The sequence below is a fragment of the Melanerpes formicivorus genome, unplaced genomic scaffold, assembly GCF_026170545.1.
Source record: "Melanerpes formicivorus ecotype bairdi unplaced genomic scaffold, bMelFor1.0.p_v2 SCAF_8, whole genome shotgun sequence".
NCBI classification, from domain to species: domain Eukaryota; kingdom Metazoa; phylum Chordata; class Aves; order Piciformes; family Picidae; genus Melanerpes; species Melanerpes formicivorus.
The window spans coordinates 15,105,391-15,118,465 of record NW_027142360.1 but is presented as its reverse complement, the minus strand read 5'-3'; the positions used below and the strand labels follow the sequence as shown (position 1 = coordinate 15,118,465).

The following is a 13,075-nucleotide window of genomic DNA, read 5'->3' as shown; positions in this document are numbered from 1 at the left end:
TGCCTGGGAGAAGAGACCAACATCCACCTGTCTACAACTTCCCTTCAGGTAGTTGTAGAGAGCAATAAGGTCACCCCTGAGCCTCCTGTTCTCTAGGCTAAGCAATCCCAGCTCCCAGTCTCTCCTCAGAGGGCTTGTGTTCCAAACTCCTCACCAGCTTCATTGCCCTTCTCTGGACTTGTTCCAGCAAATAATATCAGCAAGAGCTCTTCTTACAGAGCTGGGGCCTTAGTATGCAAAGTTAATACAGTGCAGAAGCACTTAACTTTTATATTGTAAATAATTTAAAAATTAAAAAGACTAGAAGTAGAATACAGAAGAAAAAAAATAAAGAATTGAGGGTATGGACAATATTCAAAACCTGATAAAAAGCAGAACAGATTCCTGAGGCCTATTCCAAGAACAGAAAAGAATATATCAAAATTCTATTATACTAAGGTCAAAATTTTTGTTCATTTGTTTTAACTTTTCCAAGAGTGATAAAAATATAGATGACACATATATAGTTATTTAATTTGGATAGTGGATACAAATGTCTTAAAGCAGATTACAAACACCTAGTAACTTTGGAGTAGAAGGGGGTCACAGCCTTTTTCTTTATTATGGATTTAGGAAGATCTTTTAGAACTTGGTAAGTACATAATAGTTGCCCAGTTTTAAAGTTTAGAACTTTATGAAGTAATCTAATTCTCTTCTCAAATGCAAAGAAGCAGGATGCCAACTAGAGCTTCATCTACCTGGATAGAAGAGTGGGACAAAATTTGTCTAAGAAACAGTAGTACAAATGTTCTTAATAGAGAAGCAACTGTGCCTTTAAAGCTTTATTCTAACTACATGTATACATTTAAAAAAAGAAAAAAACATTGTTCATGTCAACTCTCAACAACAAAATTGTATCAGTGAACTTAATCTACACTTTAAATGCATCTGCAAAAGAAATAGGTAAATATATCCAAATATTCTGAAAAATTCCACTGCAAACAATTGGCACATGCATTGTTACAATAGCCCACAATAAAATCACATCAAAAAACAGAATCATGTTGCTAAGTATCTTTCCATATTACTGCTACCACTTTGCTGTATTGCCCAAATTTTCTGTCTTCTAGCTTGGTGGAAGCTAAAAGATATGGAAGCTGAAAGAACCTTCCAAGAGTTTACAGCAAAAAAGGAAGTTGGTGTTCTGTCAGTACCTGCTCTCACCAAGATTCATGCTGGGTACTCTCCATACCAAGCAATGCTCAAGTTTAGTGATGAAGTCACTATAAAACTGAAGAAGCATTCTTCCCAAAATAAGATTCTGAATGAACAACCATATGTAGTCCATGCTACAAGTTCCATCATTCTACCTAACACATTCCACTTAATAGTTCCCTCTAGACAATTTCCTAAATTCTCAATGTTGTACTGAAAAACAGCACATTGCAAATACTCTAAAACAGTATGAAGATATTTATCCAGTAAAACAGAATGAAACAAGTTCCAAGGAATACAAGCCCCCCATGGTTAGAAACTACAACTTCATTGTAATAACCAAGACACAGTAGGAGAACCTGACAGATGGAGTGCTGTGAAGAATGAATACAAGCTGATCAGGGAAGACAAGGTTGGGAAGTGCCCTCTATATGCAGAAGCAGCTCAGAAGTATAAAGGAGCTCGTCTATTGGACACATGAGACATTTCAAGAGCTTGTGACCTGGGGCCACAGTCTGTTACAGACAACACCACACATATGAAGAAACAGGCAAAGTATTCTTAAAGCAACTCTCATCGGCTCTGTATCACAGGGCACCCTACCACTACCCCAACATCCACTGGAAGAGCAACACAACCAGATGCAAGCAGACAAGCTTTCTAGAGGGTGTCAGGTGTATTGGATGAGTGACACATGGGGTTATACACATCTAAGTCTGCTAGTTCACTAACAAAGGAGAAATAGCCAGAAATGTGGAAAGAGAAAAAAAAAACAACCAGAAACAAACAAGAAAAACATCAATGGTAGCCTCAACTGTAGCAATCATGATGTACTGGAGTTCAAGATCCTAGGGGAGGTAAGGAAAGCAAGTAGCATAGTAAAGACTGTGACTTTAGGAGAGGAGATTTCATCTTCTTCAGTGAATTGGTACATGGAATCTCATGCAAGAAAGTTCTATAGGCAGAGATTCCTAAACAGAAGGAATGGGCTGACATGAATCACGTGAAATTCAACAGGACATGCAGAGGCTTGGAAAGAGGTAAGTCTTTGCGACAATACAGGCTGGAGAGCAGTATTATGTAAAAGAACCTATGAGTCTTGGTGCATGTTCAGCAAGCTAACCATGAGCCAGGAGTGTGCCTTGGCAGTAAAGAAGGCCAACAGTATCCTTGGCTGCATCAACAGTAGCGTAGCCAGTAGTCTGAGGAATGTGATTATCCCTCTCTAATCAGTGCTTGTTGGACCAAATTTAGAATCTTGAATCCAGTTTTGGGCCCCCCAGTCCAGGAAAGACACTGATAAACTGGAGCAGGTTCAGCAGGGGATTGCCAAGATGGTTAGGGAAGCATGCCCTCTGAGAGGCAGCTAAGGGAACAGTTTGTTCAGTCTGGAGAAGGCTTCAGGGAAAACTACTAACAGCTTTTCAAGACCTACAAGAAGGTAACCAAGAAGATGGAGCTAGGCTCCTTATGTGGAGAGGTAATGGAAGGCAAAGAGACAACAGGCATAAGAGTGGTCCTAACTTGATATAAGGAAAAGAAAACAACTTTTTACCATTAGGATATTCAAGCAGTAGAACAGGTTACCAAGATGGAGATTGAAAATCTCTGAGGATGGTGACCATATGAAGTTTGACTGGATAAAGCCCTGATTAACCTAGGCTGACTCCATTAACTGAACCTGGACCAAATACTTCCTGATGTTCCTTCTAACCTGAATTATTCTACGATCCTAACTTTAGGGAGTCCTATAGATGTTTTTGCACACACTTGCATAACTTTCCAGAAACTTTGGAATACAAAGCTCCAAGACTCAATGAATGCTATCCAATTAACTCAAAACATCCAGCACAAGACCAGATAAAATCTCTTATGCTTTCTCTCCCAAATACTACTGCAGCTCCAGATGCAATCACAGCTTCACAAAAGCAATCACAGCTTCACAAAAGCAACACCTAAGAAACAGCATTTTCCCTGTCAAAAGAAAGGTCAACACATACATGACCAAGTCAAGTTGCATAACTTCTACAACTGACTGTGGAAGACCATTCATGGGCCTGAAATGAAGGTTCGTTCCCAAGCATCACAGTTGGTAAACGTCCCTAAGGGAAACAATACAACTAACCGCATATTAAAGAGAGCTCACTAATGTGAGCTGTGCAACACTGTCACCTAGTGGCCAGTGCCTAGAGAGAAGTCAGGGCCCAATTCAGACAGAAAATTTACTGCCCATCTATCAACTTTGCTACCCTACACAATCAGTATAAAGTTCTAAAATATATATATATGCATACACACATATCTATATGAGCCAAAAATTGCACTATCCAATACGAGAAATCCCTTTCCATCACTCAGTTTTAAGAGTTTTAAGTTTCATTCATCTTTTAGAAGCTCAAAAAAATCATACCAGACCTGGAATAAGAAAGTACTTTTCAGATGGGAGAAGCATTATTGTCTGACTTAAAGAAAAAGATTTCCAGAGTGATAGATTAGTATTGCACGTTTTCATTTATACCAACAGAGGAGAGATTCCAGATTCTCAGGTGTATAATAATCATACACTTCACTGACAAATACATTGGTGTTTCCTGTCAAGAAACAGGCTGAAAAAGTCAAACACACAAACTCTCTATTTACTGCATAAACACTATACAGAATCTGTAAATAGTTTTAGGGCTGGAAGTTTTACAGCCTCCCCAAACACTAAGGAATGTTCATGCTACTGATTATTGAAAGATTAAAGATTTCTTCTTATCTTTAGCTGGAGGTTAGAGAAGAGGAAAACCTGAACGTACTTTCTGCTCAGTGAATGCACCTTGAAACTACCAAAGCTCACCACATCTTTCCATTTCTACTATCAGGTCTGCTTATACTTTGTGCCATATTTGGATCAAACATAGTTTCACTAAGTTTCCACTCTGACAGCTTTCCCTTCCTTCATCTCATCTACTGCTCACTTTCTTAGCCAAATGACTTGGGGATGAGAAAAATTTTTGTTATTCTCCATAGGGTAGCAGATACTTGGCTGCACTGCACCTCCTACTATGTTCAAAATATTCTTCAGCACATCCTATCCCTATCCCTGTCTAACAACTTCAATTCATTTACAAGGTTTCCAAAGCAAAGGAACTTGACTCAGACACCAAAAAAAGTCTCTTTTCAACCTGCGTTCCACAATGATCTGACATTTGTTTGGCTACTTTGTATTTTATGCAAGTTCAAGTTTCCTAAGGTCTTCACTGTAACAAGATGAAAATGAAACAAACTTCTATTCATTAAGTAAACAAACAAAACTACTGCATTTTTCTTGTGGCGCAGCAAATATTGAGACCTGGGGTTTGCAGCTTGGCTAATCTCTACATCAGAGAAACTGCAATACCATAGGCAAGTTAACCAGTTTGCTCTACTAAGCAACTGAAATTTTTGCTGCATGACTGTGTTTTTTCCTTTGCTCTCTAAATTACAGTAGTAAGAGAACTTACATAAAACTGCATCTTAAGGAATTCATAATAATTGTCAGTCAGATGCAGGGCATATACAGAAAGTCCTCACTCACATGGCCTAACAAGACTTAAGCCTTTTTTGATTGCCATTTCTATGACCCTTACGGTTTCTGGGCTGTGTATCAGCCCTATAATATTTGACAATTTCAACATACTGATGAAGCTTCTTACAAAGGCAGCCAACTGATTGGTATACAGCCATACATATGTGGATTTGATTAAATTCAATACAAAGAGTAACCTCAAAAATCTGTGAAGTTTACCCCAAGTGTTTCTCAGACATTTGAAGTTTCTAATAAGACTTAAGTTATTAAATAAGTAAATTAGTATCTTTTCTGTCATTCCCCTTCCTTGAGACACATACACAATTGTAAAATAAAATAACAGGTGCAAGACAAAAACAACAAAAATTCTATTACCTTGGGTTTAAGATTTCACCCATGATTTCTTGCAGTTTGTCAATAAAGTTAACAAAGTTTGAAAGTCCCTTTACATGGGCTTTTAAAGGATCAAATAATGAAGTTGCACAGCCTCTTCCTCCAAGTTCTACAGTTCGGATAAAGGATGTTGCCATCTATAGGAGAAACAGTCAGAAGTATGAAGCCGCACATGAAATGGACATGTGTTGAAGCGAGCCTTTCCTATAGATTTACAAACAGCTGGTTGATAGCAGAAACAAGCTGACAGAAATCAGTTGAATACTTAATGGCAAGCTTTCCACATCTCACCATAAATATTTCTGAGACCAATAGTAGAGCAATATTTAAAAACAAACAAAAAACCCAACACACACCCAAAAAAAAGGCAAAGAAAAAAAACCCAACAACAAACACGTAAGCCAAAGTGACCCAGTTAGTCTGATATTTACACTGGCCTTTTGACAGCTTAGGAAAAAAGCTTTATTAACACAGGGCACAGATTTTTTTGTTTTGTTTTGTTATTCTTGGAGCTTAAATGTTCACGATGACCTCAGAAAAACTACTCTTCCATTCAGAGAGTTGTCTGTGACCCAAGAACAATTTTAACCTAAGCATGTAAAAATTGTCTTCAGTAGTATATCTGTTTTCAGAAGTGCAAAGCATCTGAAAAATTATGACAGTTAAGCCTTCTATCATCAGAGGTACCCAAGTCTGAAAGTTTCCATATATTTTTATATGCTAGAGAGACTGAAAACAAGCAATGTCCCACACACAGTATGGTTTAGAGGAAAACCCCTTAAATTTTAAGGCAACAGGCAGAACAAAAAGCTTTGGAGTTCTCCAGGAAGGTGAAAGATAATAACCCAATAAGTTTGACACAGATGTACTAATATTAATTCTACATATAAATTGTAATTTCAGACCATGCAGCTGAATCATAAAGCTCTTTGGACTGTGAAGACTACAACTGGAATTACTCTAGCAAAGAAAGTAAACCTGCCAGTACTCTTCCCTTTGTACTAGAGATTTCCTGTGGATCAAGCACAGTTCATAGAACATTGCCTTCCCAATGGAAAAATATTCTGGGTCTGTAAGATTGCTACAAGACACAAATGCCAGAAATGAACACTTCTTTACACAGTAGAGAAGTTTCCCATCTAGCAACTGTGAGGAAGAGGTAATAAATCCAGTCCAAACACAAAGTTTAATTTGATGTCAACAGAGCATTAAGAGATAAAATAATCAATCACAAATTTTCCATATTTATTCAACCATAAAAATCTGAGTACAGCTGCTTCAGTGACTTACATAACCATACTGTTTTCCCTTGGTCTGCTGTTTTCTGCAGTGAGGCCACTAATTCTTCCAAAACTTGGTTGTTTTGAATATGAGAAACTATGATGGTTAGAGAAAGAACTCTTACTCATTCCAACAATTTTTGAGATGGCTCTGTGTTGATTTTAACTACTGTCAGTATAAATGCACCTCATGTACCAGACCTGATTCTTTAGCAACAAAGTCTCTTGAGCACAGCACATTGATGCTGTAGGTCTTTATATTCCTATAAGGAAACTGAAGGGTTGGGTATGGACAGCAGTTTCCAGCTCTGTGCCTTTGGGAATGAAATGAGAAGGAATGCCCTGTATCAATCACATTGTTAAGAGTATTGTAAGATTGATCAAGCTGTAAATGACTAGAAAGCATTACCCCCCTTTCCCCCTCCTAATCCTGAGTCTTATCTGAAAAAAATGCAATACTGCCCTTTCAAATTTTGGCCTCTGTTCTAATGGGCATGTCAAAGCCAGCTTTTGTCACAAGGTTGCTTTAAGAAATGCAGAAACACAGAAATACTTCAGGTTCCAGATGTCTCAAAATACAAGATTTTAAAAGTGAAATTGCAATGCATTTTTAGTCACACAGTTTTGTTAATACTGCTTTGTGCTATTTACTTAATCTCACTACTGCACTGGGGTTGCATGATAATGTCTTGCAAGCAGGAAGTGGGCTACAAAGGTGATTTCTGCAAGAAGCTGCTGGAACCTTCCCCTGTGCCTGATGACAGCCAGTTCAGCCAGCTCCATGACAGACCCACTCCTGGTCAAGGCTGAGTCAACCATTGATGGTAGTAGCACCTCTGTGATAACATATTTAAGAAGGGGGGAAAACTTCTACCATAAGGGCAGCCAGAGAAGAGACCTGTGGAGAGAGGTGTCCAACCTGGAGCAGGTTCACTCCCAGGACATGTGACCTCATGACAAACTCACACTGGAGCAGCCTGTCCCTGAAGGACTGCACCTTGCAGAAGGGACCCACACTAGAGCAGTTAGTGAAGAACCACTGTCCATGGTAAGGACCCAAGAAGTTTGTGGAGGACTGCATCCCATGGGAGGGACCCCATGCTGGAGTAGGGTAAGAATGGGAGGAGTCATTTCCCTGTGGAGGAAAGAGTGGCACTAAAGGAATCCTATGATGGAATTTATCTTGACTTGCAAATATCAATCTCATGTATGAGATTAAAACAGTGTTTTTAAGTTTATAGATCTATTTAGAATACATAGAATAAACCAAGTTGGAAGAGACCTTCGAGGTCATCGCGTCCAACCCATCAACCAATCCAACCCACCTAAACAACTAAACCATGGCATTGCCTTTGATCTACAGCTAATTTCATTTGACACACATACCAGGAAAATTGACATATTTCTCATCTGTGAGGCATGTTTTAGGTTAGTGAAGGCTTGTCTATCAAGTCCTCTGTCAGGAACGTTTAGAACACGAGCCAATGCGAGATCATCCTTAGAATTCACCAACAGGCTTAAATATGAATAAATGCACTTCTTTGCCAGGATTGTCACCTGTATAAAAAAAAAAAAAAAATCATCACACAAACTGGTCATGCTGCTGCTAAGTTATGTTCCTTTTTTAAAAAAAACTAATTAGGTACACAGTGACAAGATTTTTGGAAGAGTAAGAATTTCACCTTCCATAATTCCAGAATGTAATTTATATGTGGGTATTGTGGAAGCACTGACAAAGTAAGCATGATCAATATGTTAAAACTTAATATACTGTACTGGAATAATCACAAAATATTTAGGAGTCAACATTTACAACCTACTAAAAACTGGCAATGAATTTCTACAGAGAAACTTCTTCACAGACATTCCTTTTCTATCCCAAGGGGGAAAAAAGTACTAACACTACTGACCCATATGAGGATTTGTCCTTAACTTCACCAGCTCTGTGCCAGATTCAGAAACTTTTTTTTCCCCATAATTCCCAGGGATTTTCAATCACAGAAAATCCACTGATCATGTTTGGACATAAATGGTAACCCAGTTACACCCACATAACCAAGAAAAAAAACAAACATTTTAATTGCTTATATTGCAGCAGTGTTCCAGACCCTGTAAGAACAAAAGTCCCAGAACTGTAGAATTCACAGTTTTGTCTCAAGCAAAGACCAAAAAGAGGCCATTAGCAAACGGAAAGATAGTGGTAACATCTGTATTTGTCGTGGAAGGTCTTCTCATTCAACAAGATGGAAACAACAAAAATAGGCAGTAAAAAAACAAAAATAAACAAAAAAATTAAAATCACACATGCATGTGTGGCAGTCTGAAAAGACAGATTTAAGAGAAGGATATAAAAGAGCAAAGGATATTTTTTACTACACAGCAAGAAAATCATTATGTCAGTGGTAGAAGCACTATCTAGGGGAGAATCTTATTTCAGAAAATATTTTCGTGTTCAGAAATATTTTTAGTTCTGTCCAGCTCTTGAAGGAGGTTCTTATCAGAAGCAAATCATGTCTAGAAATGACTAAAGAGCCATCATTTTAAGCATCATTCTATAGTATTCTGAGATTCTTGTTTGGGGACTTGAAAGAATAAAAGGAAAGAATCCAGCACTCTCAGGAAGTCCTCAATGTTCTACTGTGACAAACCAACCTTTGTTGCCTTGCTACAGCTACCACTACAGCAGCTTCCCAGATTTTCCCCTTTATAAGGAAAAAAAGCTAATAAAATGAAATTGAAGAAGTTAATTTACCACATCTCCCTACAGCATTATGCCAATTGTTTAACTGAGTGATGGCGTATTTGTAGGAAAAAAAGAGTATTCCCTGGTGTTTCAAGGTAGATTAAGTCTACATCAAGTGCCTGCCATAAAAGGACTATCTTCCAAGATAGACATTTTGGTATTTGACCCTCCCCATTTTAAATGCATACAGAAAATTACAAAAGAGAAGCATTTTTTACCTTCATATTCTCCTGGCCCTGTCTGTTGACAGGCGTAGAAGGATTAGAAAGAACAGAACCATTATTTTCATGTACATTCATGATGCCAGAAATAAATTCCAACAGCTGAACCTTTAATAAAAAGATTGGAATGAACTTCACTATGAAGATGACTAGAAAGTAAAAGGAGTATGAAAACCCGATAAGGCTATGCTTCTATTAGCTTGCTGGTGTTTTGAGGTTAACACAGCCCTTACAAATTACTTTAGTTTTAATCTTTACAATTGTTTTAACAGAGAAATGAGGTGAAACATTCAAATTAACTGAGAAAAGATATCTCAAACAGTTACATAGTACACTTGTACTAAAAGAAGCTGCTTACATTTTGGAGAACATTTAATGAGTTGTGTGGTGTGTAGGAAGAATTAACCAATCCAAGTTCTCTATCCTCCCCATGAAAACAGGAAAAAAAAGAAAATTTAAATCCAGAGTTAGGTAGTGGTTGGACCTGATAATCTAAAAGGTCTTTTCCAATAAAAATTATTCTATGATTCTAATCACTAAGATTTGTTTTAGTCTCATCAAATGTCTAAAGTTCATTTTTCAGCTCCATGCATGGCAATGAGCAACATACTCATAGAAGAGCTATTAGGTTCTCCTTATCCTATAGGACAACAGAAAAAAATTAAGTGCATTTAAGATCTCTTTAAAAGATTTGGTAAACTCATCTGCATCTCCAGTAGAAGAGCAAAGTAACTTGCAAATAATTCAGAGCTCATGTGCATATTTAGAAGCATCACAAATCCTTAACTGGAATCAAAAACACATCAAACCAATACCAGAGATCAAACAAACAAAATACTTACAGAGTCTATGCTTTCATCTTCAGATACAAGTCCAAGATCACAGTACTTCTGATGTATGTCTATTAAATCTAACATATTGCTTCTTGCTAAGAAGGCACGATAGGCTTTTTTTACATCAGCATAATTGTCGGGTTCTTTCACGTTTTCATATGATAATCCCAGCTTGTCATATAAAAAATAGTTCCAAGTTTCCAATACATCACTGAGTGATACTGTGAAGTCTCCAAAGTGCTAACAGAACAAAAACAATAAAAAACCACAAACAAACAAAGGCAACAATATCATGTTTTGTATTCAGCATAGTTTTAAAAATAACTCTGAAATAAGCTGTACATAGGACTTTAAAAAAAAAAAAAAAAAGAGAGAAAAGTTATTATGGCAAAATATTTAGGTTTATTCTTTTAAAAGTCTTACTTGTAGTTGAAGTTCTTCCAATGCTGTGCTTTTGCGGTTGAGTTTTGTTATATGCAATATTTGTTTCTGATCTTTAAAATTGAACTCTACTCATAAGAAAAGATATATTAACTCCATGCAAGCAATAGTTGTTTATTTGCAGAAATAGTTTTCAGCATGGCAAGCATCTACATCCCAAAGACAGATGTATTACCTTGCTTCAAGGTGTAATCTTGCCATGTCCAAAAAAGAAAGAGCTTTTTTTTTCCCCTGTTAGTACAGTCATACTGTAGTACAACATTTATAATGTTGCTACTTCACCACCACCTCCTCCTCTTCCCCCTGAACTCTCTTACTTCCTTACTACTTCCTCTTACCTCCTCCCATTTCACAACTAGATTCCTCATTTTCATCGACACCCTGCTCTTTGATCTATGTACCAGTTCCTGCATCATGCTGTTAAATGTTTTCAGTTCTGGTCCCCTAGTCCAATTAGACTTCAGAATACATGCAATGAATAATTAAACTATAGCACATTTTCCCATTTTTACCAAAGAAATGGAGTTCATACTACTGGATTCACTACCATGCATCCCAAATGCCATAGTTCTCTCACTCTGATCTACAGCACAGAAGAAACATTTGGTGGTAATAAACACGATCAGGAAAAATACACTGCTATTTGACATCAAAGTTTAGACACTTAAAACACTTCCCATTCCCCCATGTCTTATGATTCTTTTCAAGTCCTAATTCACCAGTGTACTTAAACAGATTAATTTCAATGCCTTGTTCCATCTGACTCTCAGTTAAAACATTTAAGTGACCAGACATCTCAAGTAGGTGCCTAAGCAAAATTCCAATAAGTGAACAATATTTGAGACATACTAAGTACCAAAAATGTACTGAAAAAGTGCTAACCTGTTTATTGATTTCGGCCATTGACAGTTGCAACACCAACAGCATGCAGTCTGCTCCACATACGGTAGTTCTTTCAGAGTTTGAAAATAAAGGCCATTGTCTTCTAAAACACTTGACCAAGTTTAAAATTTTTTGCTGGAAAGCAATCATTATCTAGAGTAGAAGACAGAATTAAGAGACATAAAAGGGAATATAGGTATGCAAGAGGCTTATGTGCAGCTTCATTTCTCAACAGGCTGTACAAATTCTGTTTTATCTTCTTGTAGCTCAAGTTCCTAGAATAAACTCTTCCCATTAAACCAAATGCCTAGCAAGACTCACTTCACTATGACAGAGAACTTGCAGAGATAAGAATTAAAAGTGGTTGCTATCCTTGTATATTACACCAACATAAAGAATAAACATTATGACAAATACAGTAGCCTTTTGTCCCTAAAAGCAGACCGTTTGAATTTCTCAGAGGGTCTTCCATATTATTTTCATGCACTACGCATTCAGACCAGGGGCTGTCAGAATATTTTAAACCCAGAAATAAGGAGATCTAAAATTTCTGAAGAGTACTAGATAGGGTTTTGTAGTGGTGGCGGTGGTTTGGTTTTTCAGCCTGGTTTATTTGTTTGTTTGGAGTGTGTGTTTTGATGGGGGTTTATTTTGTCGGGTGTTGGTGTTTAGTAGGTTTTGTTGGGTTTGTGTTGGCTTTCTTTGTTTCAATTCAGTAAATTACTATGTATCCTACTTCCTTTGGAAATCAGTTTCAGTATCAGTTTTGAATTTAACTAGCTCATTCTTTAGTCTTTTTCACCTTGTTATGTTTGTCAAGATACAGGTACACCAGAGCAAAAAATTGCCTTATTCAAACATGTGCTTTCCTGACACACAGCTCCTTAACACTGCAGTACAGGAGCAAACCCCATATCATATACTTTCATAAGACAAAACCAACTGTCCCTTTTATTTCACCTAGCTAGGACACGGTCTACAGTAAGTGCTTTGGTGATTGGTATAATCAGGAAAAATGACCAAGACCGGGAAAAAGGCAGAGAAAACAGGAATCACGGGGTAACAAGTAAGACCGAAGGATCAAATACAATTATTCTCCAAAATATTTGGAGAGGACATCCTACTTTATTATTTTACACTGACATGAAGGAAATAAGTGGACCACTAAGGATGAAACAGGTGTGTAGGTCAGCGTGGGGCAGACAAAAATTCTGCGGAGACGTTTCTCTCTCCTCTAACATCCAGGAGGTTTCCAAGGGTCTATCACTCTGAGAGAGCGCCGAACAAGCCCCCAAAATAAGCCCCACACCGCAAGAGCATCGGCACTAACGCCACCCCCATGCCGTTCTCCCAGCGGAGAGCTGCCTCAGGTACCCCCTCACCAGAGTCCAAGCTTGCACAGCTCCCTCACCTCAGGTACAACGCGAAGCCGCAGGACCCGCGCCTCTCCCAGAGGAAACCACGAGCCGCGCACCCTAACCACACAGGCGCTGGGGAAGCTCTGCTTCTCTAGGGGAGCCAGCTGAGCGATCAAAAAG

General features: G+C 37.9%; 1 protein-coding gene across 2 annotated transcripts in view; it reads right to left on the bottom strand.

The window, feature by feature from the left end:
* The window catches only part of PARPBP (PARP1 binding protein), a 39,488-nt gene extending 26,476 nt beyond the window's left edge, over positions 1-13,012 (bottom strand). Inside the window, exons 1-6 of one of the 2 annotated variants that reach the window (XM_068142258.1) lie at positions 12,949-13,012; positions 11,538-11,690; positions 10,224-10,454; positions 9,379-9,489; positions 7,804-7,974; positions 5,120-5,274 (exon numbers count right to left, since the gene is read on the bottom strand). In XM_068142258.1, the coding sequence (XP_067998359.1) occupies positions 5,120-5,274; positions 7,804-7,974; positions 9,379-9,489; positions 10,224-10,454; positions 11,538-11,687 (818 nt within the window). In that variant the 5' untranslated portion in view covers positions 11,688-11,690; positions 12,949-13,012. The remainder of the gene's footprint in view (positions 1-5,119; positions 5,275-7,803; positions 7,975-9,378; positions 9,490-10,223; positions 10,455-11,537; positions 11,691-12,948) is intronic. The other variant, XM_068142259.1, reaches the window with a different exon arrangement.
* Between the last annotated feature and the right edge of the window lie 63 nt (positions 13,013-13,075).